Here is a 27,892-nt window from a genome sequence, read left to right as displayed (position 1 = left end):
GAAAGTAAGAGTTACCCTTATCGAATGGTTTGTTGCATTCCGCACATCGCAGGACAGAGTCCAATCTTCTTCCCGACATTTTGAAAAATGAAGAAGTGTTACAGCGCAATGTAGGTCGAGATCTCGGGGCAGTTTGTTGGGGCTGGTCGACCTTATTCGACATTTGTCAGCTCGGGGCGGGCCAAATTGTAAATGCCGAGTATGGAATGATAATCCATCTTCCCCTTTCATTGATCTTTTTTTCAGCTGATGTTACTCTAGGAAATTGAATGCTCCGCAGTGAGATATTTGGGATTCAACGATGGTGACCATAGTGCCCTTCAAATTGTACATCTCCGCCACTGAGAGTCTGAGACCAGTGGCAAGTCGCATGTCAAACCATACTATTTAAGCAAGGCCATTTTTCCTCGAAGGGATGCTTTCTATTCAAGCAATTACCTCATTGCCTCTAGAAGACCGAAGATTTGCATATCATCTTACCTTTCACTCAATATGGCGCCTTTTCCATCCCCAACTACGACATGGCACACGGAGAGCTACCCATCCATCTCTCCCAACCGTCCTGAGCTTTCCGCCAAAGAAAAGAGTGTACTAGTAACTGGAGGTGGTACTGGAATCGGTGCAGAGACAGCAATATCCTTTGCACTAGCAGGGGCATCTCGAATTGCCCTTCTTGGCCGCCGAGAACAGCCCCTCCTTGATACCAAAGCACTCATCGAAGAGAAGTTTGCCAATGTCGAGGTATTCGTGGCCCCCACTGATGTCACGGACAAGAATCAAGTCGATACAGCATTTGCAAAGTTTGCTGAATCTGGGAAACTCGACGTTCTGGTTAGCGGTGCGGCCATGATTGGTCCCCAAGATCCGGTTCGTGATGTAGATGGTGAGAGGTTCTTGGTCACTGTCGATCAGAATTTGCGAGGATCTTTGTTCGTCGCGCAGGCCTTTCTTCGCCATGCATCGAAGAATGCAGTTGCCATCGATATCAATTCATCTGCTGCCCACGTGAATTTCGGCCCCGGATTTTCTGCCTACAATGTGGCCAAGCTGGCGGTATTCCGGCTTTGGGATTCTGTGGCTGCTGGGAACCCGGATCTGAGCATTTTTCATATTCAGCCTGGTATTGTGGACACAGACATGAATAAGGAAGCAGGAGGTGTGAAAGCTACCGGTATTGAAGATCATGGTAAGTGTGATCCTGAACCAAATGGGCCACATACTAATATTGTGTTAGTTTCTCTGCCTGCGCACTTCAATGTTTGGCTTGCTAGTCCCGAGTCTCGGTTCTTGAAGAGCAAGTTCTTGTGGGCAAACTGGGATGTTGATGAGCTGGAGGCGAAGGCGAAGGAGATCGAAAGCAATGACCTGCTTAGTATTGGGCTGGGTGGATGGCCGTTTCAAGATACCAACTGGAGTGCCACTTGGAAATCTTGATTGATGAAAGCTAGCTGTTAGTTTTGAGTATAGCTTAGAGAATTTTTCCCCGATGTGATAGCAAACAACTCAACCTTCACATCTCAACTAGCTCGAGTACAGCAAACATTGGATCAAAACTGTTCGTAGAAAATTGTGACTGCACTTGGGAGGAAAAACATGAAAATGCTGCTGATCCTCGGCGTTTATCTGCTCGCAAGACCAAGATAGACTCCATCCTCAAGTCAATTGATCGAGTCAATTGATTGCAAGCTACTCACTGAGTCTAAGACTCTGAGCCCGTAAAAGCGGCACTGGCTTAATTAAGCCCCACTTCCAAGGTTGTCATCAGAAGGTCCAAGCGCAGAGATACACGTTCTTCAATAGCGATGGTTATGATAGGACACTTCCATGTACGCTGAGTTCACTAAGCAATCGCTAAACCAAGTCGGGTCATGTGGTGGAGATAAATCCAAATTGTGAAGGCGCGATCGGCACCAGCATTCCAACGCGACTGGACTCCGCCTCTCACAGGGTTTTAGCACGCGGGGCCGCGGGTCAAGAGGCAATTTAAATGGATTAAATCTTCAGTGACCTTGAACAAGACCTTTCACCCGATATCCCCTCTTTTTTCTTTTTTCCTTTTTTTCTTGGTTCCGTTCATGATTCTGCTTTGATTTCCGTGATCGTGATTCCAACTGGCATGCGTTTGACTGGGTTTCTACGAGAGCTATGGATCAATTAAAGGACAGTGCTCTCTCCACTGTTGAGGTGGATCTTCAAGGTCCACCTCAGGGTCTCGAACAACTGAAGAAAATCGATAATATCGCCCCGGATCAGTTTGACGAGAACTATCACACATCCAAAAAGGAGATCTGGGCTTATTACTCGTGCGTTGCTCAATGAAGAGTCCAGGAACTGGGAGAAACTAAACACTCCTACCATCTAGTTATTACATCGGCAACAATGGACTCTCTCTTTTCAGTAGGTGCAATATTTTGGCATTCAATGATTTCCACCTTTGGTCCCAAAGGCGTCTACGAGAGCATCTAGCTAATGAGCTAATCTGTATAGACTTCGCACCCACGGCTTTCCAGAATTTGCTTTACCAAGCGGCTCCACCAGATGGAATGCTATACTTTATTGGACAGTCGCGTACTGTCAATAGTATTGTGCTATTATGCAATGGAATCTCCTTCGCGATCCAAGTGGTGGTTTTCCTAGTGATTGGAAGTTTTGCCGACTTTGGCCATTGGCGACCCAACATTCTAATCGGACTATCTATTGTCGCTTGGGCAATCGGCTTTGGTTGGCTCGGAGTTCATAGTTGGGAGGAATGGAAGGTCGGAGTTGGTCTCTACATTGTTGGTCTGATCGCTTATCAAACTACATTGACCTTCTGGACTGCCGCGTTCCCAGCGCTCGCCCGCAACACTGTTGAGATGAAGGAAAAGGCAGATGAATACAACTCGGGAATCATTACGCGCGAGCAATACAACTACGCGGATACTATGATGCGTAGTCGCTTGGCTAATATCGCCTTCTACGTTCAATCTGTTGCAGAGATATTCATTCTAGCTAGCATTGTTGGAATCATGTTTGGATTGGACGTTAATGCAAGCCAAGCAAATAACAACTGGGGACTGAGTGTGTTGATCGCTTTCGCCTCGGGTGTCTGGGTTCTTGTGGCCTTGCCATGGTTCTTTCTTGAAAAGCGCCGTCCAGGACTAGATCCAGGCAAGCGATCTATTTTCATCGCTGGTATATGGCAGCTTTGGCATGCCATGAGACAAATCTGGCATCTAAAGCAGAGTCTACTTTACCTTATTGGTATGAGTTCTCTTGATCTTTCAACCAACAATTGCTAATTGGTTCCAGGCTACTTCCTCCTCGGAGATTCGCTCAACACCACAGTTACAGTAATCTCTACTTTACAAAATAGTATTGTTTCCTATAATACTTTGCAGCTTACCTATCTTTTGATTGTCGGAATTGCGGCTCAGGTGAGCGTCAAACATTGGGATTTTCCATGGAATTTCTGACGTGATTCATAATTCGCAGGGTGTGGGAATTTATGCTTTCTGGTATATTCAGCAACGCTTCAAACTGGGGACAAAGACCATGTTCAATGCCATCGCTTTCTGCATCATCCTTCTTGATGGTTGGGGAATGATCGGTATCTGGACTCAAGCCTTTGGATTTCATAATGTGTGGGAAGTTTGGGTATGCCGTTCCCCTCCTATTATTAAGATACGGAATATCTGGTTAACTATTTGCGCAGGTCTATCAAGCTTTCTACGGACTCTTTGTCTGCCCCTGGTACAGCTACTCCCAAATTATGATCTCCGAGGTTACACCCCGGGGACACGAGTTCCTGTTCTTCAGTCTCTTCAGCATCATTGGAAAAACCTCATCATTTATCGGCCCAATTGTATCGAGTGCTATCATCGATGCTAGTCCGACTGGGAACACATCCACCCCGTTCTATTTCCTGTTTGCATTGAGTATATTCAGCTTCCTTATTCTGGTGTTTGGAGTGGATTTGAAGAAGAGTCAAGCAGAACAGGAGAAGTTCTTGTTGGATAAGATGCGGCGTCTCGAGGATAACGGCTCTGAATCATTAGGCAATAGAGCATGATCAATGTCGATGATCTGAATTTACGAAGGCAACTGGGCGTTATGGAGAGCAATACACGAAGACTCTATGCATGCACATGTGCATAAAATTCGATGTTGGTGGTTTCAAGTTATATGATATTACTCCAGGGCTGCTATTAGTATACACACATCGCAGTCTAGAACTATAACTTTCACAATTTAAAAATTATCGGAACCATTATTCATGCAATCATCAAAATTACTAAAGTCTGCCCATCATTCAAACATTGAATGTTTCCCAGGCTACTTTGAGATCGTCAGTTCGATAGGGTCCGAAAAATGATGCTTCATGTATTGGGCGAACAACGACCGAGTTGGTATCCTCTCGGCGCCGAGGTACTCAACGCTCGGCGCCGAAGCAAAATCCTGGCCTCTATATAACATTTGAACACTTGATGGGCTCAAAAATCTCCTACATATCATATCTGTCAATTTCTTGAACCGAAATATTTCTTTTTCTCCCAATATGTCTCCTATTGTCGCACGACCTGTTATTGTGGTCGGCGCCAGTCTGAGTTGGACTTTCCGCAGCCCTATGCTTGGCCTACCACAACGTCCCAACGATTGTCCTTGAAAAGCATGCAGGTGTTTCAAAGCACCCTCGAGCAATCGGATTCACACCAAGGACAATGGAAATATATCACTCAGTTGGCATCGAAAACACCGACCCCGCTCCGGACGACTTCAAGCTTGAACGGGCTCATGTTGAAAGTGTGACTGGGAAATGGCACAAGAACTCATCCTGGTCTGATACCGAAAAGCAACAGAAGACTGATGATGGGAAAACTCATTTTCAAAACGAAGAATGCCCAAAGGAAGAATACTCTGCTGCTCGTGGGTATGCCAATCCACAAGACAAATTGGAACCAATTCTTGAGGCACGAGCACTCGAAGCTAGGCGCGGATATCCGGCGCCAACATACACTTTTGAGTGTGGAGCAAGATGAAAATGGTGTGACTGTTACTGTCAAAGATCCTCAAGGAGTTCAACTTCACATCAAAGGGTCATACCTCATTGCTGCAGACGGTAACCGAAGCACGGTCCGTGAACTTCTGCAAATTCCACGCCAGGGCCGTGGATTCATGCAAACTATTCAGAGCGTCCTCTTCCGTGCTCCTCTCCAGCAATGGACAAGGGGTATAGTGCAATTTGATATCGACCAACCCAACTTGAAGGCCTTCCTCACATCTTATAGCGATGGTCGTTGGGCCTTAATGTTCAAAGACGACATCGAGCGCGACAAAGAGGTTCTGCGTGCAGCTATATACCAAGCTGTTGGAACCAATTCATTTCCCCTTGAAATCATCACCACGGCAAATTGGGAGCTCACAGCCCTTGTGGCAGATACATTTCAATCAGGTCGTATCTTCCTAGCAGGCGATGCAGCACACACTCTGCCTCCTAATCGTGGTGGGTACGGCGCGAACACGGGTATCCACGATGTACATAACCTCGCCTGGAAACTGGCTGCTGTGCTATCGGGACAGTCTTCGGCAGAGCTCTTGGAAACTTACGATGCTGAAAGGAGACCGGTGGCACTGCTGAGACATGACCAGATTTTTGTTCGTGCAGACTATAAGGTTCATTTGCAAACGGCTATGCCAGCTGGAGAAAAGATTGATGACGATGCGATGGAGTTTGGGCAAATTTATCTTTCGAAGGGGATCATCGGGTCAGATGAGTCCCTGCCTAAAGCTTTGAAGCCTGATGAATGGAAAGGTCAGCCGGGTACTCATTTGCCCCATTTTTGGGTTGAAATGAATGAAGGATGTCAGTCAAGTCTTGACCTCATTGGCTCCAATTCGTGGACCTTACTTTTCACGTCTGGAGAATGGGCTGATGCGGTCTGCCAAATCAATAAGAGGTCTCGCATTCCACTCAAGGGCATCCATGTTGGACATGGCGTTCGAGTTGTTCCTTCAGGGGACTTTTCCGCGTCGTTTGGAATTTCTGAAAATGGCTGTGTCCTTGTCCGTCCAGACGGGTACATAGCTTGGAGATTGACTGATTTGCCCTCCAAGTGTCAGCAAATGCTTGAAGACATTCTTGGCCAAGTCGCATTTCAAGCGGGTGATCTTGCAAAATAGCAGGACAGTGACCTAAGAAAGCTTTTTGTAGAAATCCGACCGTCTGACGTGAGCTACTGTATACTACTTAGAGTGGATAAGTGAGGATCACTACTATACATAGCAGAAACTCAAAGTTTCTTTATCTCAATATAATAAATTGAATTCTACTACAGCAGTTCGAATCATTGTTTTTGCGACAGCTCTTGCATCACAACTTCTGCATGGCCATCTTCTCCTGTCCTCATACTAGTGGGCTTGGATCACACATGTGAATTCTCTGAAATTATCCTCCGACTGTTCAACATAATAAACCTTTCCCGGAAATATTTCGGGCGCAGGTACCAGGTTCAACACATTCTCTGTCTCTCTAAAGGTTACCTGCGTCCTCCCACGATCCCTGTTGATCAGGTGTCTTGTACATCGGGAGGTTTCATGCGAATATCGGCTTTATTTCAGTGCAACATGCTTTGAGCCAGGTGTTCTTCTGCAGGTTACCGACTCTGTACTCAAGTGTTCTTCATGTCAGTGGTCAATGGCTCATATCATATATCAAGTCAGGATAACCTAAATAGTGCTTAATGGCATAAATCAGCCTACGGTAATTGATCAAGTTTCACTTATGGAGCCTTCCCGAACTTCGATAATGGATTCTGTAGTACAGCATATCCGGCTTGGGCACTTATGATACTTGGCTGTGGGAAGAGATTGGGTATAGCTCAGAACTACACTCTCAGTCGTGTATTTTCAAAGTTTTCATAGCTTACTTGTACAATCCCGTAGCTTCTCAATTTCCCATAGAGAGGGAAGTGATGGTCAAGTTATTTAGTCGTGACTCATAGCAAACGACTCGGACCATCCCATCTTTGACGTTTTTTAAGTAAACTCTTACTTTTTGATATATAGTCTCACCCTGTACCCCCTTCAATAATGCTATTTACACCAGATAGAGAGTTATAGGCAAGATATAGACTATCTATATGGGAACACACTTAGCTAGATGTAGTAGATCGTAACCGTGTGTCACCGTTGCCATCAAAGTTCCCACTATGTGCAGTTGATGTGATTTCAAGGTTATATTCGCTACCAAGTTTAACGGCACCTTCCTGATTTAGGTGTTAATTCAGACGAAGCACGACGCGTCTTTCGGTTGTTTACCTTCTCTCTCCTCTTTCTAATCTTTCCTTTTCCTTTTTCTTCTTTCTCACCCCCTCTTGAACTCTTCAACCTTCTGATCCTCTTTCAATCTCTTAGTCTTTCGGACTTTCTCTTCTTTTACCTTTGACTACCCATCATGGCAAGCACTCAGCAGCTTGTCGGTACCGCCGACCTCAATCTTATTGAGGCCCCTGTCACCTGGCGCGCTTACCTGATATGTGGCTTCGCCAGCTTTGGCGGTAAGATTCTATTCCGTGAAACATTGTTCTTGATTAAGCTGACATCTCCTCTCAGGTATCCTCTATGGCTACGACTCGGGCTACATCAGTGGTGTCCTGGGCATGGACTACGTCAAGGAACACTTCGGTGTGTCCCATGTCCCCAACAAGGATGATCCTTCTGAGTGGATCATTCCCAGCTCTCGCAAGTCTCTGATCACCTCGATTCTTTCTGCCGGTACTTTCTTTGGAGCTCTTATTGGAGGTACGGCTGCCGAGCGCATTGGCCGTCGTCTTACTATCATGATCTCTTGCTTGCTCTTCGCTATCGGTGTCGCTGTTCAGGTTGCTGCCACTAGCGTTGCTAGTCTCGTCGCTGGTCGTGTTGTTGCTGGTCTTGGTGTTGGCGGAGTCTCTGCCACTGTCATTCTTTACGTCTCTGAGATCGCCCCTCGTCGTGTTCGTGGTCTTCTGGTTTCGATGTACCAATGGGCTATCACTCTTGGATTACTTATCTCCTCCGGCGTTGATCAAGGTTGTAAGGACATAAACGATCGATCTTCTTACCGTATTCCCATTTCGATCCAGTTTGTCTGGGCTGCAATTCTCGCCGGCGGTCTTTTCCTCCTCCCTGAGTCCCCTCGCTACTATGTTGCATGTGGTCGAATGGATGATGCACTGCACTCGCTGGAACGAATCCGTGGTCAATCCGGTTCCAATGTTGCTGTGCAGGCTGAGCTTGCAGAAATCAAGGCCAACTTTGAGTATGAAAAGCAGTTCACCAGTACTTCATGGGCTGATTGCCTGAAGGGTGGATTGACTCCTCAAGGAAACCTCCGTCGCGTTATCACTGGTGTCGCTCTCCAAATGTTCCAGCAATGGACTGGCATCAACTTTATCTGTAAGTCTTTTGCCAGATGATATATCATTTTGAATATCATACTCCTTTCCTAACCTTATTTAGTCTACTATGGTACCACTTTCTTCCAGGAGGTGGGCATGAGCAACCCATTCCTGATGTCTACCATCATGAACATCGTCAACGTTGTTACCACCCCTGCCTCTTTCTACTTGATTGAGAAGTTCGGCCGACGCAGCTTGCTCATTTACGGCGCCATTGTCATGACCATTTGCGAGTTCCTTGTTGCCATCGTGGGTGTCACAAAGGAAGGGACTCATGCTGCGTAAGTACATGAACACAAGATCAACCCCTCAGGTCTCAAACTAACCAATCATATATAACATAGGAGCATCTGTCTTATTGTTTTTACCTGCTTCTACATTGCTGCGTTTGCTACTACTTGGGGCCCCGCTGCCTGGGTAGTCATCGGTGAAATCTATCCCCTCCCAATCCGCGCCAAGGGTGTGGCTCTCGCAACTGCTTCGAACTGGTTTTGGAACTGTATCATTGCAGTTATCACCCCATACATGGTTGATGAAAAGGAGGCCAATCTGAAGGTCAAGGTCTTCTTTGTCTGGGGCAGCGCTCTGTTCCTGTGCATTATGTTTGCCTTCTTCTGTGTTCATGAGACCAAGGGTCTGAGTCTGGAGCAGGTTGATAAGATGCTTGAGGAGTCTACTCCCATGACCAGTGCCAAGTGGAAGCCTCACGACACCTTTGCCCACGAAATGGGTATGACCAAGACTGAGCCTACAATGAGCCATGAGGAACAGAAGTCCGTGAATGTGATGGAGCGTAACGCTAGCGCTACCGTCTAGGATACTTCTTTTGAACAGCCTAATGTGAATGCGCATTACGGCTCACTTGCTTGAACCAATTGGGTTTTTATTCGGTTTTCTGGCCTATTTTATTCGGTTTTCTGGCCTAATGTTGCTGTGTGCCACCTGAGGAGTTTCAGGACTAATCTTACTACCTTCTTGGCTTGATTTTACCGGGCGTTCAATTCTTCTATTACCAACTTTATTCACTCTTTTATCTAGGAATTGAATTGTCTTTTTTTCGTTTTTGATTTGCATGAAAGAATTGATCATGAAATTCTCCGTAGTGATATTTAGTAACTTTACAGAACAAGGGTCTTTCTGCCCACACAAATGTTACAACAAGACGAGAGAAAGAGGATAATAAAGAAAAGTAAACGCCAATCCCATGCTCTGCCATAAAGCGCCGAAGTCCGAAAACATTGAAACCCACGGACACAGTTTTTGGTTTATTCCTCGTCGGAGGATGCATGCTTGGACTTGCTCTTCTTCTTCTTTTTCTTCTCCTTGTTGTCGGCAGCATCCTCTCCATCGGCCTCGGCGTCTCGCTTGCGCTTGGACTTTTCCTTCTTTTCCTTCTTCTCCTTCTTCTCCTTCTTCTTCTCTCCACCCACATCCTCCTCGGGAGCGATGAAATCCTTCTCGCGCTCGCGCATCTTCTCCTCTCGCTTGACGCGTTGCCGCTCGATGACATCCTCCTTCTGCGCACGATCCTTGGCCTCCTTGGACAAGAAGTATTCTCCAGACTCGATTTGCAGATCCACCTTGCTCTTTTCGGGCGCAGGGGGGAATGGCGTATAGACCTTCTTCGTCTTGTCGGTAACAACGTGAGGAACACGACGCTTGGAAAGCGTGCGTTTCTTAAAGTTGGGCAGGAATCGATCCCATGACTCGTTCGCCAATGTAGGGTCCTTAGCAAGTTCGCGCTTGATCATCAACTCCTTGATGTGGTAGATCGGGTGAATGTTCGCCATGCAGTCGTCGATGATTCGTCGCACTTCCTTCAATCCCTTGAACGGGCCCATGCAGGCGACTGTGTTACCCTGAACAAGAATGTAGGTGCTTGTGAGAAGTTCCAGAGCCTTCAAGGTTGAGCCGTTGGGACCCAGGATACGCTGACGCCGTTTCACGAATCGTTCCTTGTTGCGCACTTGATTACGGATCTTGATGATGTCACATGCCACGCCGTCGTCGAGGATCTTCATCGCTTGGGTTACGGGAACGCTACGCGCCAGGAGCTTGATCAAGTCACGGGCTTTTAGGATCGCGGCTGGGTCGTAGGTCTTTCGGGTGGTTTTCACGGTCATGCTACCCTCAACCAAATCCAGGGTACAGGCGACGCCCTGCTTTTCCAGCGCTTTGGTGATTGTGGGCCATGCTTCCTTCAGGTAGACTTCACGGTATTTAGGGAACAGGGTCATGAATGAGGACTCCTCGACGAAGTTTCCGGAGACATTGTCTTCGGGTTTGAATTCTTCGATCTAGTTTGCGGGTTCACCCAGGTTAGTTATGCCTGTTGCGGTTTTTGGTTTTGGGGGTTGATGAGAATGTAAGTAATTTACCTTCCATTTGTCGATATCCTCCGTATCCCACGCTTTTTCCTTGTTGTAAGTGGAAGGCATGGCGGCTGTGATTTGAAAAGAAGTGATGGGCTAGAAGAGCGGAATTGAAGCTCAAATCAACTTTTTTTTTCCCGTCCCCGCCTTTCCCTAATCGGGTAATCATACACCCTTATAATTCAGGTGTCAATTTCTTTCCATAGATTTGCTTTTGATGTCAATTTTGCCTTGTCGCGTCCAAGACAAATGTGGTTTATTATTTTTACTAATAACCGGTACACGCCATAAGCGCCAGACTATTGATTTCTAACGACCTCCTTATATCGAATGTCACTTTTGGTCTCCCCTTTCGAGTCTACTCTTTTGAAACGGGCCACTGGGCACCCATACAGTTATGCTGCAGGACTGGCTCTAACTGGCTCGAAGCAAAAGTCCATAGGCATTTGGAATATTCATTCATTTGACGACATGGTGTACTCCGTAACGTCGATGGCCATCCCAATGCCCCTGGATCGGGCCCTGTATAGCCCCCAAGGAGATCGTCTCGGCTAGCCCGTGTCTAGAATCCCCAGCCGCCATGAGGGAGATATGGAGGGAAAGGGTAAAGGACAGGGCCTGTTTCGTTCTCGACCGTTCTCGTTTTCTGTCAAAGTTGGAACGGGATTATGCATTGTCGCGCTGGATCCAGTGTTGACTCCTCTGGCTCCGTTGAGGACATTGCGGAACAGATTCTAATAGGGTGATGAGACCCGGCCCAACGCGCCGGGTAATGCCTCTCCTAAATAGGAGAATAGCAACGGGTACTAAGGGGCCCGAGCTCACCGTTTGGGTATCCTCCATCATGGCGCCCATCCTTAGCCGCAACTCCGGGGTGTTGTTTTCTTTGTACGGGGTATCTGGAGGTCTAGCACGCAAAAAGGAGGACTGTTGATTGATTCACCATATGGTATGAAGTCCATTTGAAACTCGATTGATTTCCAAGGTTGCTAGAACCAGAAATCAACATGAAGTCGCCAATATCGTAGTCTGTTGTAAACTCAAGGTGTAAAGGGTAGAGGGTGCCCGGGTGGTAATAGGGAGATTTTTTTGGAATCTCGAAGTCCCTCTCCCCAACTTTGAATAGTCAAAGCACATAAAATGAGAATTGGTGAAATTGGTAGGGATCAAGGAAGGAGAGAATGTGCACAGTCCCAAGTCCAGGCGCTCCATGCGCAATTGGTAGCTCATCTTCGGTTCTTGCCTTCCCGGTAGTTTGGGTCAACGTCCCCCCTCTTTCACTCTTCCACAGCTTGCTCCTTTTTCGACTTTCAGTCCATCTTTCCGCAATCAAAAGCGTCGGCTTGATCACAGGATATGGCTGGGGATGAGTACAGGATGCCTTGCGGGTTTGTCGAGATGATATGGTCGGATCAAAACCTCCATTCAGCCTCAAATCAACAAACAGCCATTTCAGGGAGCACGGTGCTGCATGGCTTCAGTCACTTTCATCCTATCCCCAATCAGGCACTCCTCTAATCACGGCATCGCAAAAGACAAATGTCTCTGATTGGTGAACTTAGGGCCACTCGGGACAACGATTAGCGCAGTTTCTCGACCACTCTCGATTTGCTTCGTGATCCTCCCGATCCGCTCAAAGCCCCGATCCGCAATGACGATCTAAACCACGCAACAGCTCTTCTATCCCACCATATCCGGGTTTGTGTTGGAGTTGAATACATTTTTGTCGCATGTCTGAGCGTACTACAGTCGTCTAGTACTATCAGCCAGGTCATATCTCCATCTTCTCCTTGTGCGACCATACACCCGGGTCTCAAAATCGACAATTCGGCACATTTTCCCACGGCACTTGAAAGTGAGCAGGATATCTATGAATAGGAGGACGGTCGAGAGAACAATACAAATGGCTCAATGTGATATTGGTGCGATGAGGAGAAATTGTTTCAACTGACCGTCTTTGGCTAATTGGACATGGATTGGCGTCTTGAAAATGCGACAAAACGCAGTGTAGTATCTGGAATAACCTCGCTACCAGATGTCTAAGTATTCGAACAACCTGTTCAAATGCCCCGAAAGTTCCGAGGTCAGCCCATGCCAGTGTCTGACCGGTCTGGCCCAATCCTCATGACGGCTTTCGGCCGATGCAAACATATCTGATCTTATCAGCGTCGGGAAAAGCCCTCATTCCAATAGCGGGTACGTACAGTGGAAAATATGCCTTAAGGGAGTGGTCTCTAGCTTCTCGCCGGGCGCGCTGTATCAATGACTCAAAATTCGCTGTGGGCATGTGTAACCGCTGAGTCAGGGGATAGAGTGTCAAGGATTCGAGCAGTTGCTGGATATTGTCATTATTTGACTGCCCGATGGATCGCATTCTTGCATCTGTCCCATGTTAGATCCCATCGGCTTGCTTTGTTCTCCTGTACCAACCAGTCGACCACGCCGATAATGGCAAGGGCATCATCGTTACATCCACCTCTTCGAATCCTGCCTCTGTGAGCAAGGTTCGTAGCTTTGACCCGATGCGAAGATCTTTCCTATCCTCCAAGGCACGCATATATTGCTTGCTCCATCTTCTCAGAGCATGCTCGTCGGTGATTGCACCATTGTCGGACTGGACGTTGTAGTAGATTTCGATCATCTGAACCCATCCTCCCGGCTTCAATACCCTTCCAGACCGAAAAGCAAGGAGTCAGCATGGAAGTTGTTTTCCAGAAAAGCTTTCGCCACCTCAGGAAACCCTAAAGGTAGCTTTGATGACTCTTGGGGTTGTTCGCACCTGAAGATGTCGCGGGTGAAAGATGGCCATCGAGCACGGTGGAGACCGGTCGCAAGGAGTCGAGACTGGACAAGGTCGAAGTGGTTTGAAGGAAATGTGAATGCTCGATTTAAGTCGTCAACCTGCATCGGGTTCGTTAGCGACCGTCGGCTCGTTAAACCATTCTCCCTGACGTGAGCACTGCTGGGCTATCCTGAAAGGGGCTGATTCCCTGGAAGCAAAGTTGGAGAACATCTCAACTGATTGTGTGGTAAAGCCAGTGATTAATATTAAAGAAAACAGAAGAAACCACTTGCCTGAAGCCAAAGATTCTCTGGAACATCATCTGGGCTCATGTGCGGGGCAATGTCTACACCAATGACCTGACCACAACAAGGGTTAGGCAGCTCAGTTAGAAACGGGGATCTAGAGAACACACTCACTTCGCAATTAGGATGCTGCTCTGCAACATCCACAGCCCAAGATGCGGCGCCATGGCCACAGTCCAGCACTCTTCGCAGTCTACGAATTGGAGGAAATATTAGCCGGTCGTCAAAAATCTTTTGAAAGATTTTCTGCTGGTCATCCAGCCGTTGTGCTTCTTCCTTCTCGATGTGTTAGTTGAAAGGAATCATGCGAAGAGCAACGATCATCTTACGTCGTCGATTGGCTCAAAATATGTACGGTGGTCGATCGAGTATTTCTGATACTCCCGACCTTGTACTGTGATGGTATCCAGAAATTCTCGATCTAGCTCTACAGTTTGTGAGTCAGGGTTCCTTTCAATTCAAGGATTCATATGTCAGCATTGATGGGACATTCCAAGGTTGGATTGAGAGAGAGAACAGGTGGAAGGAAAAGGCAGTTTCAGTACGTCATTTTAACCCTGAGTCTTTCCCTCCTGAATACCGTTCACAGAAAAGAGCAATTTCGGCTGGTATATGGAATGTGTATTGACTGATTCTGTGGAACAGTGGGGTAAATTCTCCGTGTCAAGGGTCACATCAACTAATAACCCCAAAAAGAATGAGGAAATCAAAGTGCTGCTGCTGCAATTTTCATGGATGCGATCGGGTGCCACTTGGGTGGAAAGGATGTTTGGCGGCAACGGTACACTCGGACTGGATGGCGGCTCGAGGATCATTCAGACGCTTCTTCGGCGGCTGTTAACGGGCTGTGTGAGGGGCTCAGTCTCATACAAGGTACGTACTAAACAAGCGTACAAATGACAGAATGGAGGACCAGTCCACCCGATCCAACGAATACAATCCGCTGTCGGTACCGACTCTTTTCGAATGTCAAACCTTCAGTGATGATCCCCAACTAAGCTTCAAATATTCCGTATGGTTGCGTTAAGATGGGGGCCCTTTTCTGTTGAGCTTTGCTTCAAATACGCCTAATTCAACGCGGCCTTCTGCTTTTAGTCTGCTCCGAAATGTTCCTATGATCTAAGAACCCTTGGCGAACTCCCTGCCCAGGTGGCCAGATATCCTGACTAAACACCAAACTACTTGTCAATATAGATATGCGTGACGAACACCTTTTTTTTACTCCCGAGGGACTGGGTCGTATATCGATTCCAACGGGCAAGGGGAGCAAAAATGGCGGGTCGGTCCAGTTACCGAGGAATGGTTCACAACGCCGGCAGGTTCCAGGGAAGTACCAAGTATCAGGATAGACTCGGCCCCGTTTTGTTGCTTAAGGCGAAGCTAACAAACCTTGGGACTAGGCGGCAGTGCCGTCAGCTAATGCACCGTTCGGTGTATCGCATATGACCTACTTTACCTCGAGGGTCCAAGAGCGCCCGACAGAGTGGATCAAGTGAAATTCAGTCCTGTCGGTACCGCAGCACGTCCCCGGTCCCGTCATAATGCATACATTGTATTTGCTGTGGCTTAACATGACTGGAGGTTCGAAGATGTTCAGCGGCTGAGGCGCCAGATTAAAGAAAACCAAGCAAATTCGGCATTTGACTACTTCTCAGACAGAGGAGCTACCCTTTCCCCTCTCTCCACGTTACCAATCTACATACGCACCTAAGATGAGGATGATGTAACGGAGACTTGGCTAAGTGCCCAGCAGACCCAAAAAAGGAAAAGGAAAAGAAAAAAAAATAATCAAAACCAAAAACTAAGAATTTTGTACCCATATCAGATCACGGATCGGAAGTCTTATGACCCCGTTTCCACAAGGCTAAGGGCCGAAGTGAGAGACAACGTGTGAGAATGTGAGAGAGAAGGAAACAAGTGGAATTCATAGATCGTGGGAATGTGGTGAAGAAATGAGGTAGATGAACCAAAAAAAAGAAAGTCTGCAGAAATCATTATTGGAATTCAAACCAGCCCTTGCTGGACGCAGGCCTAAAGCCCTGCATTCTACGGATTCCAGAGGAGCGGGAATGGATCTTCGTAAGTTCCAGCTGTCAGTCAAACCAAAAAGCAGCAATTGGCCCAGGAGGTCGGTGACAGGTTTACAATATCATAAAATGTTTCGCACGCAGAAGCGAGACCGAAGTGCTTCCGATTCTGGTGACCAATCTGCATGCAGTGCTGCGGACGCTAAGTGGCTTTCTCAGCTGGACACGATGGCTAACTTCCCCCCCCTCAAAACTGGAAGTGGGGTTGACCGGGTCACGATCAGCAACATCCTCGTTGGATGCCCTTCCCTCGGGACTCTTCTGGTGGATTGATTCATTTCCGTCATCTTCACCGCTTGTCTTGACTATTACCGTGGTTTGATTTAAGACAATAGAATGTGAGTTGACCCGAATTTGCAGATTCACTACGGAGAACTGAGTACAGGGATGTTGGGTTCCTGAGGGGCTACTAATGTAGCACCGAATACATGCGAGAACCTATCATTCTTGTCTGCCAATAGCTTCTTTCTCTCTCTCTCTCTCTCTCTCTCTCTCTCTCTCTCTCTCTCTCTCTCTCTCTCTCTCTCTCTCTCTCCTTTCCTCTGTGTGATAGAAGAATCGGAATGCAGAGTTGAATGATGGCAAACTGAAGCGGAGAAGACACCCATCCCGAGAACCCAGGCTACCGTGGAGATTTGTGGATTCTTTTCCTCGGTGTCCACATCAATGTTTCTTTTTTTCCAAACTACCGGGATCTATGACCAAACCTCTCCTTTGTCTTTTATCCAAGGTAATCGGCAGTACTGTACTCCATGTATTTCCAGAGAACGGAGTACATATTGACTCATCCAGCTAGTCAATTCTCCGATTCGGAAACCCAGCAACTTAATATTACGGTTCTTGGGTTCCATCACCATGACAAATTTGGTATTATGATCTGATATTGACTAATGTGAAAAAATAATAATAATCAGCCCCTGCTCGATGAGTTCGTCGATGACGACACTGAGATACACCTGGCCTTTGAACCCGTGTTAAATCTGCAAACTGTAACAGCAGGATTGAAGAGTCTCCATTCAGAATGAAGGGTGATGATGTGGCCCTGGTCCTTTTTTTTAAGTTTGCAAGTGCATACGCCCCCAAATGTGCCATGTGCTCTTCCTCAATGTTGGGTTCCTTTATTTATGAGCTCTTCACATTGCTTTTTATCATTCTCCATTCTTCAAATGTGGAATGATACCTAGGTATGTGTCATTTCCCATCTGAAACGGATATATTATTTTACTAACACCGAATTGGTATGTTCATGCATGTCCCATGGGGCAGAGAGGGACGGCCCCCTCCCGAAAGGGGGGAACATAGCATCCAATGCGTCGGGTCCGGCAGGGATATTTGTGCATTTGGGTCACGTCCGGGGTTGCAAGGTTGCTGTGAGGCCGTTGGGTCTAATCCCAGCACCATGGTTCAACTCTCGGGAAGACAGGCCCTCACCTTCGGGGGCGACCAGCGGCTAGCTCCGTTAGCGTCGGCTCACGGACAATATACTTCCCCTTACGGATCCCTGTCCACCTGCCCAGGTGGGCAGCATTGTACGGAGTACATGCATTTTACACGGAGTAAATTCGCATCTGGTTTTGGCAATTGTTACGTGTTATCTGTGCAGCGTGCTCTCCATCTTGATCCAATATTGACTCTCCACTTTAGTACCCCTCTAATAACTTGAAACTTGCTTTTTTCCCCCTCACTCTTGTCTTCATATTTGTCTTTCTAGTATTATCCTAGGAACCTTCAAATCTATTTATAATATTCCAATGTCATCTTCGTATCTCCGTATTAAGGTCCATTGGATATCTAACTGATCCCGAAGCCTTGCCACCTGGGCACGAATGATCGAAACTAAACCAAAGATCCATGAAACTCAGAGATTTCAGACCCGACAATAAGGATCAAACAGTGGAGCGGGAAAGGATCCAAAGGATCCCTTCTCGAAAAATATTTCCAAAATTCCCAGCACACCAGCTCGTTCTTTACAATCTAGGTAAAAGGAGAGAGAGAAAAAAGGGGGTGGAGTCCACAAGAGTTCCACGTAGGAACTGGGTCAGAACTTTTAATCCAATCCATCAATGCCACATATTTACATAGTCATGATCAACTTTGAATATTTTTGAATATTTTTGAATATTCCGTCCAGCAAGGAAAATTGTTATTTTCTTAGCGTTCCATTGGCTCGGGTTCTAGCCCCCCCTCATTCAACCCACTATAGTGGGCTGGAGCCGATCTTCTGTCGTATCGAGCATAACAATGTCGTGTTACTTTCTTTTTTTTTCTTTGTTTTTTCCCTAGGCTCCACTACTTGACACTCCGTCCAAGTCCTACTGGACTCGGAGTACTCCGTACTCGGTTGAAGATATATGAAGCGGCAGACTGATGCAAGGATACACTTGCCTTATCCTTGTTTGTATTTACGCCCTGGTCCGCTGCTCCGTTTTCTCCGACTCACTGCAGAAATAAAGACTGGATTATACCTAGGTAAATGACAATCCATTGTTTTGATGATGATTTCTCCATGCACTTATAAGCTCTATCGCATCTGGATATTTGAAGCAAGACCTTGCCAGTGAAACTCAAACCTCGGGTCCCCCGCTGAACCCCTTGGAAACATTTGAACTTGAATTTATAGTATCTCAACCCTTGGAAGCGGGGTCTACAATCTCCAACTTGAAGGCTCTAGCTTGAACATTTGAAAAAATAAATTACTTGGTCAGAACTTGGAGGGTTCATCAATGTATTCTGCCTATATTAATGTTTCTGCCGCCTGCCACCTGGGCAGTGGGCAACCTCCCAGGTGCCCGAAGTCGCAACTTACATACAATGTTGAACATTTCATGAATTGGAGATCCATCTCGGTGAACATTTGAATACGAGGGACACTCGCTTAACCTACTCCAACTAGGTATAAATTTATCATGGATTTACCGGTATTAGCATTTGAGTAATGTGACCCCAACTTTGCGGATAATAAAGCACAGCCACTATATATCCAGACTAGTACTATGATATACTACGAGTAGTACTAGTAGTTTATCATAGTACTCTAAACTTGAAATACAGTAGTACTACTGTACTACTTAGCACATTAGTCCGAAGGATTACGTCCTCAAATGCACACCTGGGCAGATGCATACATATACATTGGTGGTAGGTACCTAGTATGGACGTGGGGCTTCGTGGGAGATGAGTGTGCCGAGTTGCCACGTCCGAGGTACAGTAGCGTATGAACACCCTGTCCTTGCGGGTCTAAATGCTCGGGTGGGCCAGACCCAGTGCTCTGGGCCGGTGTGAGCTCAAATGGTCCACGGGTTTATTGTACACATGTGCATTCTTAGCTCATTCTAGTACGGCTTGGCTACTACGACTGAAACTTGAAGATCCACCACGGGTACAACACATGTAACGTGCAATCTTGCCAGTGGGTTTCGTGGCTTGGAGATTATGATATTCCAAATGTTGTATATTAGTATGCAGTATGGAGTATACAGTATACGCACCGGTGGCTTTGTGTTTGATTTCAATGTTCATGTAGGGGCCTTATTAGAACTTGAACATTGAAAGACTCGAATTTTTTCAAGTTGTTTATTTAAATTTCAAGTTGTGAGTAGTATTTCCACTGGTAGTAGGATACTCATTGGAATTCCAAATTTGAACGTTGTGGACTAATATTTATTCTGTCCAGTCGAGAATTTCAAGTTAGAAGGACCAAGTTTGAGGGGCTATATGGACAGGAATGAAAGGCTCTAGTAATAGATTATGTTCAAGACCTTGTGGCTGTTTGGTACTAGCCATTTTGTGGATGAGTATTCCAAATCATTATCAAGTGGGGCATTGGCACTAGACATGAATATTTGAAGGTAATGTATGGAATATAATGCAATATCATGAAATAAATTAAAATGAACTTATGGAAGACTTATAGTCTTGGATATATGGGTGGGGTTAGTAATGTGACAAGATGAACCATTTAAAGAAAGTGAAGATCCCTTATAGTTAAGTTGAGGGGAGAAAAGTCAGAAACTCAGCCCTGCTGGCCTAGTTATCAGCGGTCTTTGACTTACCTTGGCGGGAGGGAGGAGAGGTAATGATCAGGAAGGTCTGGCCCTGCTCAGTGGCTGAGTAAACCCCAGAGGGTGGGCGGGAATCCTACTACGGGCAGGGGACAAGAAATTTTCTAAATTTTCGATATTTTTACATAAAATAATTTTAGAATCGCTCTTCCCATTGATCCTTCAGAAATCAAAAATAACCCAGAATGAGTGAGATATCGAGGGTGTTGTGGTGGTTCTGGGTGTATCAAGTGAGGTTATTCACAGCATCTCCCCTCTCACTTTGATTCACACTTGATTTAGAAGTCCTAGGTTTAATCCCAGCTCTTGTCATATTAATTTAATATTTTCTCTCAATTCACTTGCCCATGGTGCTTACCTTTGGTTTACATACACAGCCTAACACTACCTAGGTAATTAATTCAATAGACTTACTACTTTCTCAACAACTTCTAGTCACATCAGTGATCACAAAGACTGCAAGCAATTAGGAAAGGCTTTCAATATCAACTTAAAGACAGCTACTTGATTTAGCTTAAACAAGCCTCCAAGATTTCTACTAAGAATCAGTCAAGCCTTCGAAGATTGCCTAGGTGTTAATATTGCTTGCCTTATTATCTACGTAGTCATGGTATATAGTAAGATTGAGTACCTACCCAGGTGGTTAGATAAGATCCATCCAATATAGAATCGTCCCATACATTGAGTAGAGTAGAAAGTATCACGGAATAAAAATACAGTTCAACGATAATAAAGCAGCTTGCCAGTGCTATCCCCGCCGAATAAAGTCTGATTAATGCAGATGTTCCTTGACCGAATCAACCTGATCAAATCCACGATTACCGCACATCCTCTCGTCCCGTTGTGAATTTGATACTCGCCGCTAAGATTTGCATGAAAGTATCAATTTCCGCATCATTCCGCGGTGCATAGATGAGCAGGTATTCGACCGGGACATCCGGTCTCGTTCCGAGACTTAACCACGTTATGGCTGATGTACCTGAAAAGCCGTGTCGTTGACCCCAGCCTGCCTCGATGACTTTCTTGCCTGAAAGTTGTTAGAATAGCCTGACCAGCATGAAAAGTACTCTCGAATGTGAAACTTACAATCCGCAGGTGATAAACAGAAATGCGCTGAGTGGTCGCCACCGTTGTGTATGTGTGCCAATTCACCATTTGTATGCTTTGCAATTCCAAAGGCGGCTATGTGATCAGCGAGGAAGAGGGCATCGGCATGTGCCTCTTGAAGTGAGCGTGACCATTTGACTAGATGGTGATTTCGAAACCCGAAGGCCTTGAATGCTGCATCAAGTTTCTGTATGCGATAATTCCAAGTTAGTTGTCTTTCTCATAACTATGCGATACCTCAAGTTCGTAGTCCTGGAGTTGAGCCAACTCTCAATGGTCTTGAATTTGACAACACTCAAAGCCAGAAAAAATGAATCAGCAAGACTCACATCTCGAATTTCGTCCTCTGGTAATTGTGTTAATTGTCTCTGAGGTGCAACATGCGGTCCCACTATCGGTCGATCTGCGATCGGCCTCGCTTGCTCTGGCGTAAGATTCAAGTACCCTTCCCCACCAGCGCCATGTCCCTCAAGCGCATCAACCCGCTGAGTGTAAACCTCAGTGTCAAGCATTTCGCTCATAAATGGCTGAAATAGTGTGCGCACGACGACCCAGCCGAGTAAATTGCTCGGAGGGCCGCCTGGTCCATATGATATAAAGATTTCATAGTCGCGGTAAAGAGCTGGGAGCACGAGTGAGGTACCGACAACGGCGGTTGTACCTAGTACGACAGCTAAGCGCTCTTGCTGGCTGTGTGGCAGACGAATAGGTACTTTTGATAGAGATGGGAGATGTTTTGTGATTTGATCGATGTAAGACATCTTTTTTTTGGCTTTGTCGGAATAAACTCCGAGTCTCCGACCTGAAGTTTCCAAAATATGGGTGAATCCGGGGTTGAACTCGTATAGGCTCAAGATGTGGGGTGTGATGGAGAAGTGGATGAGTGTAAGATCCAGGGGTCGAGTTCAACTTGAAGTTCTTTCACAGGATTTCAACATTTGAAGAAGTAATGACGAGATGCGAGGAGAGCGCCACTTATATGCTAGTAGCTCGCGGCGGGGTTATGTAGCTAAGGATCCGAGTTGTAGCGGGCCTAAACTAGTGACTAGTCGTGAGTCAAGGCTGTCGGAGTGCGAACTCACCGACTTCAAGTTCCGGCTTCCATGGTTTAAGTTGTGTCTACGGGTGAACTTTCGGATATGTACGGAATAATTTGTGGAGATATTGTAAATCTTTCATCTTCTCATAAGGGTCCTCCATTCTCTAATTTGGAAGTTTCTATTCTCATCACGGAGATCCACTATGGGCCCCACATCCCTTGAGACTTCAAGAATGTCTTGCAAGTTACGGCTAAATATGGCCTGATAGGATGGGGCGGTAAACTCGCGAGGCCGTTCGGCTCAGTTCGCGAATATGGATATCTCTGTTAAAATCCCGATACCGAGACTGATGGCAAATATGGGTACGGAGTACAAATCACCAATTTGTGGTGTTTATGAGTGCGGTGTGAGAGAGATTAATACGATAGCACGGCTGCAAACCTGCTGCGGATGTCGTCATTTCTCAATCTTCTTTGCTGATCGAGCTGAGGGAGTGTGCTAGCTTCAACAAAACAACACTCTCAGTGGCAGCGAAGTAATTCAGGCTATGATTTTTTGGATCATCAGCAAATTTGTCAGAGCGATTTTAGTCAATGGAACTAACCTGTCCATTAGAATCCGGAGGTGGCGGTTGAAATGATCCTCATATCGCTTCAAAGTGTCCTCGAGCTTCCCGATTCGGGTTGGATCATAGGCTCGAGCGTCGTCATCTGGAGCCTTGTCCCCGGACAGATCCGGGTCTGCAGAAGCCAAGGCTCGCGTAAGGGATGCTGCAGTCCACGATGCAAACATAGTGCAACAAGTCATCAACTTCGAATGAATCTAAATGAAAGTAATTAGTATCAACACCCAAAAAAGACATTGTAAAGTTTCGCTTACCTTCAGTAACTTAGCCTGTGTAAGCATACACTCTTTCAAACAAGTATCAAGGAAGTCCACATGATCCTGCATGAGTTCATCAACTGTTCGGTTCACCTGCTTTGTGCCATTCACCGTCACTTCTGACCCCTCGGCATCGGCCCCATTAACCCGATCCATCAAGCCCACCCAGTTGGGCTCAATAACTTCTGCAGTACAGAAATACAACAGTTGTTGAACAAATACAAGCATTTTGGCTCGCAGATTCCACGCCCGCCGTTTCCAGATTTCGAGCCGTCTATCAGAAGATTTGTGCCGCCAGCTTGTCAACTTATTTTGATCCGCCCAGGAGGTCACCAGTAATGTTTCCAGATGGCGCAGAGACAAGAGATGTCGGAAAATTAATTGATAGCGCAGCACAGTTTTTCGACTGATGACCAGAGAAAGTGGGAATGGCACCGTGTAGTCCAGCTCCAGTGCATCGAATCCGACAATATCTTTTTCCTCGTCCGCCGCCTGGGCTGTAGAGACCTGCTGCCTCTCGAATGCTGCCTCTGGGTGATCTTGGTCGATTCCAGAGACGCTAACAACTTGCATCAACCACCTGGTAAGACCGATCTTGTTCATCCGGACCTTGACGTCCTCCTTGAATGGATCGTGAGCAGCGATACTTCCTGGTTGACGAAGTACAATATCGAGGAGTGATTGAAGTTTTCCCTCGTTGACAGCCCTAGCGGGCTTGCGCAGTTCAGACGCACTTAGTTCAAGGAAAGATGAAAAGAAATCGGAACGATCCAGGAAAAAGTAGTGCTTGAGAGAGCGAAACCGGGTCGTCAAGGAGTTTTTCGTAAGGAGGAGGTTCAGTAATGAAGCATTTGCGTAGGTGTAGGCGGCATTGACGTTATCCAAGAACCGAGGATCATCGAGTGTTTTGGGCACATCCTTGACGGCTTTGCTAATATCAACCCCACCACATTCTCGTACCACATTCAGGTATTTGCCTGCAAGCAGTACCTTGTCTCGAACACTGTCAAGTTGTGGTGGGACCTCGTCATTACGAATCGTATAACGCTTTTCCCAATACTCGTCGGTATAGTCTTCTTCGAGCTTCTCCCGCTTGATCCATTTCTGCTCTTTGATCAGGAATTCTCCATGGGGATCTTTGATGGCACCATGATGAAGCCATTCATTCAACATGTTCATGTATGGTTTGCTGGTTTCGCGCAGCAATGATTGAACTAGACTTTTAGTGGTAGGATCACCGGAGAATGTAGCCAAGCGCTCGGTGAGCAATCGGAGAACATTCCCGCCTTTGCAGATCTTCTTGCTCGCCATCGCACCGGGCACCAGATCGCCACCTTCCTTAAGCTGTTCGAGAATGTTATCGACATCGTCAAAATCATCAATCGACTCATCTTCATCCGGGTCCTCCAGAAGGCCATTACGTCGGAGTAGTTCCTGGCCCAAAGAGTATAGTTGGGCAAGACATTGACCCGTTGACATTGTGTGGAGGTGGAGTTGATGAAGAGTGAAAGTTGGATTGTTCAGCAGCTGGCCTTCGAGTTGAGCGATGAGGATCAAGTAATCCTTCAGTATCTTGCGAATAGATGCGCAAAGCGCATGGCTAACCGCGCCATACTCAGCGCGACTTTGGATCTCCACAAACGCTTCCATTGCGCTGTAATGCGTTGCCATTTTCAACATTGATTGTGTAAGATCTCGCAGAGTCGGATCGAGACCAGGGGCCAATTGGTATACGGGACCAGTCAAGCGGTCTTTCTCGACTGATGGGTTATAGGAGCTATGGTAGTGGATGTATTGGCCTTCGAACCCCATGAATACAAACAGTAAATCCTCCAGAACCGCATTTTCCTGGGCGTCAGGTGAAAGATCTCGAAGTGGTGGCGGGCATAGTGATTGCGGAACTGTTGCAGCTGACGGAGGAACAGAGACACGACAGGCGAGGGGGGCAGTAGAGTGAGGAATCAATGAAGCTTGTGGATCCCATGGTACTATAGCAGATTCCATCTGTTAGCCCTTGTTACAAGCGCAACGCGGGAAGAACATGCGACGCGATACACATTCCATGAAAGAAGCTCACCTGTAACTTCGTCTTTTTCTCGTCGTCGACCCCCGGGACTTGCGCCGTCCATCTGACTGGGATAGTTGGGTCGAGACTTATCGCGATCACCGCGATTAGTCGCACTAGACGACTCCTTGACGGGATTCCTCCGCACCGACCTATCTCTGGTTGCTGTGGATCGTTCGGTTCGCTTTTCTGACATATTCCTCTGATCCCTGAGACAATCTGTGCTTCTGACTTGCGGTGCTGGAGCGCAAATTGTCCATGTTGTCGTGTAGCGGCGATGCGCCGCGAGGCCCAGCCTCGACGCGATTGGAGACGACGCGGGGTCGTGGAGCGTTCATGTAGCTGGCACGGTCATTGACGGACATAGTCCCAACAGGGAGCAGAGCGAGGCCCTAAGCCTAGACGACCTAGGTCGGAGTAGTAGTAAATCTGAGGATCCTCGATCAATTAGAAGCAATTGCAATCATTCAAGATCCAAACAGACCCGTGGAAACTCCACTTTGCAACCCTTGGGCAGCGTTGGTGCCTTGTAGCCTTATTAATTAGGTGTTTACAAGGTGTCCACCAGGCACTGATGACTTGCGTAGAGCTTCCGCCTCACTTGAGCTCCATTGCTCCCCCATCAATCCCTCCATCCTTGATACCCTCTCTTCTCTATATTCTACCTTTTCTTTATTGATCTTCCTGTGAACCTACATCCTTCAATATGTTCATTGCCCGCTCTGAATATGGTAAGCTCCATCACTCTGGTACCAACACAGCGACATCACTAACAGCTTCGGAATAGACCGTGGAATCAAGTACGCATCCTAAATAGAACCTCGCGGGGTCTCCAATCCAAAGTTTTTGTGTCTAACAATGATGCGTCAAACAGCACCTTCTCCCCTGAAGGTCGTCTATTCCAAGTCGAATACTCCCTCGAAGCTATCAAGCTAGGTTCAACAGCGATCGGTGTATGTCTGCCTCTTCCATTATGAGATGCCGATGGATTCCCTGGAAATACTCTCTTCCTCTTGTTTGGGGGATACTCCTCTATCGACCTTTCCACTGACATAACTCAGGTCGCAACATCGGAAGGTGTCATCCTTGGTGTCGAGAAGCGAGTCACATCCACCCTGCTCGAAGCATCATCCGTCGAGAAGATCGTCGAGATTGACCAGCACATCGGCTGTGCTATGTCCGGCCTGCAGGCTGATGCCCGCAACCTTGTTGAGCACGCCCGTGTCGAATGTCAGAACCACGCTTTCCACTACGCCGAGCCACTACGCGTCGAGAGTACCACACAAGCCATTTGCGACTTGGCCCTTCGATTCGGAGAGAGCGGTGATGACGAGGAGAGTGTAATGTCCAGACCCTTTGGTGTCGCATTGTTAATTGCTGGTTATGATGAGGATGGCCCTCAGCTGTATGTGACCTGAATTTCTTCCCCGCTTCCAAGGTGGAGGTACGAGTGACTAATCATGTTTTCTTCTTCCTTAATAGATATCACGCTGAGCCCTCGGGCACATTCTATCGGTACGATGCGAAGGCTATCGGTTCTGGAAGCGAGGGTGCGCAGGCGGAACTGCAGAATGAATACCACCGTTCTTTGACTCTCGCCGAGGCCGAGACGCTGGTTCTGAAGACACTGAAGCAGGTGATGGAAGAGAAGCTGGATGCCAAGAATGTGCAGCTGGCCAGCGTTACTAAGGAGAAGGGATTCCGCATCTACAATGATGAGGAGATGGGCCGGGCTGTGGCACAGCTGGGTGGAAACCAATAGAGGATTTAGTATCTAAGTATGGAAAGTTAGGCTGAACGGAGCTCGATGAGCATCATTATTTTGGCATTTGAAACTAAAGGCGCTCATTACGTAGAGCATACAATGTGACGCCTACTACGTAAAAGGATATGGTTACGGCCTTCTAGTGCGCGCTGGCATACACTACCTAGGTAGTCGTAGTAGACTCGGGATCCATAAGGCAGAAAGTCGTAAGCTTCAAGTTAAACTGGAGCAAGACTGCCAGTGGACATGAATGTAACAGGTAGTAGAGACTCGGAAGCACTCAAGTGCATGAGACTTCAAGTTGACCGGTTGACCTAATTCTCAATTTCACTAGTTGAGCTCACTGACAACTGTGATTCCAGCCAGCCACCTGGGACATCAGGTACATAAGCACTATAGGTACTAGTACCTAGCAATATTTGAATTTTAAGGGAAATTTTGAATATTAAACTAGCCCTTTAGTGCTCACCTGCAGATGAGTATCGTTATTAATCTGCAGTGCTTGGCTACCATACGCCGTTGAGAAACATGAGGCCGCTAAGCTAGGCCCACTCTCTTCACAGATTACAGAGCGGGTCCAGACATCTGGAATATCCGATATGTTTCGGAAGATGCTTAATATCTCTTGACATTCTTGCCTTTTTTAGTCAAGATCAAGTAAGCTCAAGTCACAGTTCTCTTCGTGAGTTCTATGTTCTATATACGAGAATGTATCACACCTTGTTTTGGGATCATGCAGTACAACCATCCACCAGGACAACGCTAACTGCATGATTCCTTACCCTGCTCCACGCTCTATCATTGGCTCTGGACCCTTTTTCAATCTAGGAAATGAGCAATCTAAGCAAGCCACCTTTGGGGGACAAGCCTCCTGTCAGATTGTATCCTGCTGAATGATTAAATGTGGAACAGGGGGCATTTCCCCTGTAGATAATCAGCCCCATATAGCCACAAAGCTGAAAAACTTTCCTTCACAAAACCACGAGGAGAACCTTGGAACATCTCACCA

At 46.8% G+C, this 27,892-nt stretch overlaps 9 protein-coding genes across 9 annotated transcripts; 5 read left to right on the top strand and 4 right to left on the bottom strand.

The window, feature by feature from the left end:
* Positions 1–492: 492 nt before the first annotated feature.
* Positions 493–1,434, top strand: N7483_003211 (SDR family NAD(P)-dependent oxidoreductase; the record flags this gene model as incomplete). The annotated part of the gene is made up of 2 exons (XM_057086648.1): positions 493–1,186; positions 1,235–1,434. The coding sequence occupies 2 exons, from the start codon at positions 493–495 to the stop codon at positions 1,432–1,434; spliced, it is 894 nt and encodes a 297-aa protein (XP_056946477.1).
* A 711-nt stretch (positions 1,435–2,145) lies between these two features.
* N7483_003210 (putative autophagy protein (Atg22)) lies at positions 2,146–4,051 on the top strand (the record flags this gene model as incomplete). The annotated part of the gene is made up of 6 exons (XM_057086647.1): positions 2,146–2,303; positions 2,363–2,397; positions 2,488–3,243; positions 3,292–3,416; positions 3,475–3,636; positions 3,695–4,051. 6 exons carry the CDS (start codon positions 2,146–2,148, stop codon positions 4,049–4,051), a joined length of 1,593 nt encoding a protein of 530 aa, XP_056946476.1.
* Positions 4,052–4,700: 649 nt separating this feature from the next.
* Positions 4,701–6,159, top strand: N7483_003209 (uncharacterized protein; the record flags this gene model as incomplete). Its single annotated transcript, XM_057086646.1, has 2 exons — positions 4,701–4,909; positions 4,950–6,159. 2 exons carry the CDS (start codon positions 4,701–4,703, stop codon positions 6,157–6,159), a joined length of 1,419 nt encoding a protein of 472 aa, XP_056946475.1.
* Positions 6,160–7,432: 1,273 nt separating this feature from the next.
* Positions 7,433–9,233, top strand: N7483_003208 (sugar porter family MFS transporter; the record flags this gene model as incomplete). The annotated part of the gene is made up of 4 exons (XM_057086645.1): positions 7,433–7,535; positions 7,591–8,415; positions 8,479–8,698; positions 8,762–9,233. 4 exons carry the CDS (start codon positions 7,433–7,435, stop codon positions 9,231–9,233), a joined length of 1,620 nt encoding a protein of 539 aa, XP_056946474.1.
* A 449-nt stretch (positions 9,234–9,682) lies between these two features.
* On the bottom strand, positions 9,683–10,855 carry N7483_003207 (KRR1 small subunit processome component; the record flags this gene model as incomplete). Its single annotated transcript, XM_057086644.1, has 2 exons — positions 9,683–10,714; positions 10,796–10,855. The coding sequence occupies 2 exons, from the start codon at positions 10,853–10,855 to the stop codon at positions 9,683–9,685; spliced, it is 1,092 nt and encodes a 363-aa protein (XP_056946473.1).
* Positions 10,856–12,911: 2,056 nt separating this feature from the next.
* N7483_003206 (class I SAM-dependent methyltransferase) lies at positions 12,912–14,426 on the bottom strand (the record flags this gene model as incomplete). The annotated part of the gene is made up of 7 exons (XM_057086643.1): positions 12,912–13,171; positions 13,220–13,458; positions 13,569–13,690; positions 13,865–13,930; positions 13,991–14,155; positions 14,206–14,326; positions 14,422–14,426. The coding sequence occupies 7 exons, from the start codon at positions 14,424–14,426 to the stop codon at positions 12,912–12,914; spliced, it is 978 nt and encodes a 325-aa protein (XP_056946472.1).
* A 6,416-nt stretch (positions 14,427–20,842) lies between these two features.
* On the bottom strand, positions 20,843–21,892 carry N7483_003205 (uncharacterized protein; the record flags this gene model as incomplete). The annotated part of the gene is made up of 3 exons (XM_057086642.1): positions 20,843–21,051; positions 21,111–21,318; positions 21,461–21,892. The coding sequence occupies 3 exons, from the start codon at positions 21,890–21,892 to the stop codon at positions 20,843–20,845; spliced, it is 849 nt and encodes a 282-aa protein (XP_056946471.1).
* Positions 21,893–22,634: 742 nt separating this feature from the next.
* N7483_003204 (gamma-tubulin-complex subunit SPC97) lies at positions 22,635–25,483 on the bottom strand (the record flags this gene model as incomplete). Its single annotated transcript, XM_057086641.1, has 5 exons — positions 22,635–22,716; positions 22,776–22,993; positions 23,051–25,041; positions 25,131–25,283; positions 25,351–25,483. The coding sequence occupies 5 exons, from the start codon at positions 25,481–25,483 to the stop codon at positions 22,635–22,637; spliced, it is 2,577 nt and encodes an 858-aa protein (XP_056946470.1).
* A 341-nt stretch (positions 25,484–25,824) lies between these two features.
* On the top strand, positions 25,825–26,880 carry pup2 (proteasome core particle subunit alpha 5; the record flags this gene model as incomplete). Its single annotated transcript, XM_057086640.1, has 5 exons — positions 25,825–25,849; positions 25,906–25,918; positions 25,993–26,071; positions 26,180–26,523; positions 26,601–26,880. The coding sequence occupies 5 exons, from the start codon at positions 25,825–25,827 to the stop codon at positions 26,878–26,880; spliced, it is 741 nt and encodes a 246-aa protein (XP_056946469.1).
* Positions 26,881–27,892: the final 1,012 nt, after the last annotated feature.

Source organism: Penicillium malachiteum (assembly GCF_028827825.1).
Source record: "Penicillium malachiteum strain IBT 17515 chromosome Unknown utg000002l:1.0-8849297.0:1.0-8852440.0, whole genome shotgun sequence".
Lineage (NCBI taxonomy): Eukaryota > Fungi > Ascomycota > Eurotiomycetes > Eurotiales > Aspergillaceae > Penicillium > Penicillium malachiteum.
Note: the sequence above shows the minus strand (reverse complement) of the source record. Positions and strands in the feature narration are given on the sequence as shown.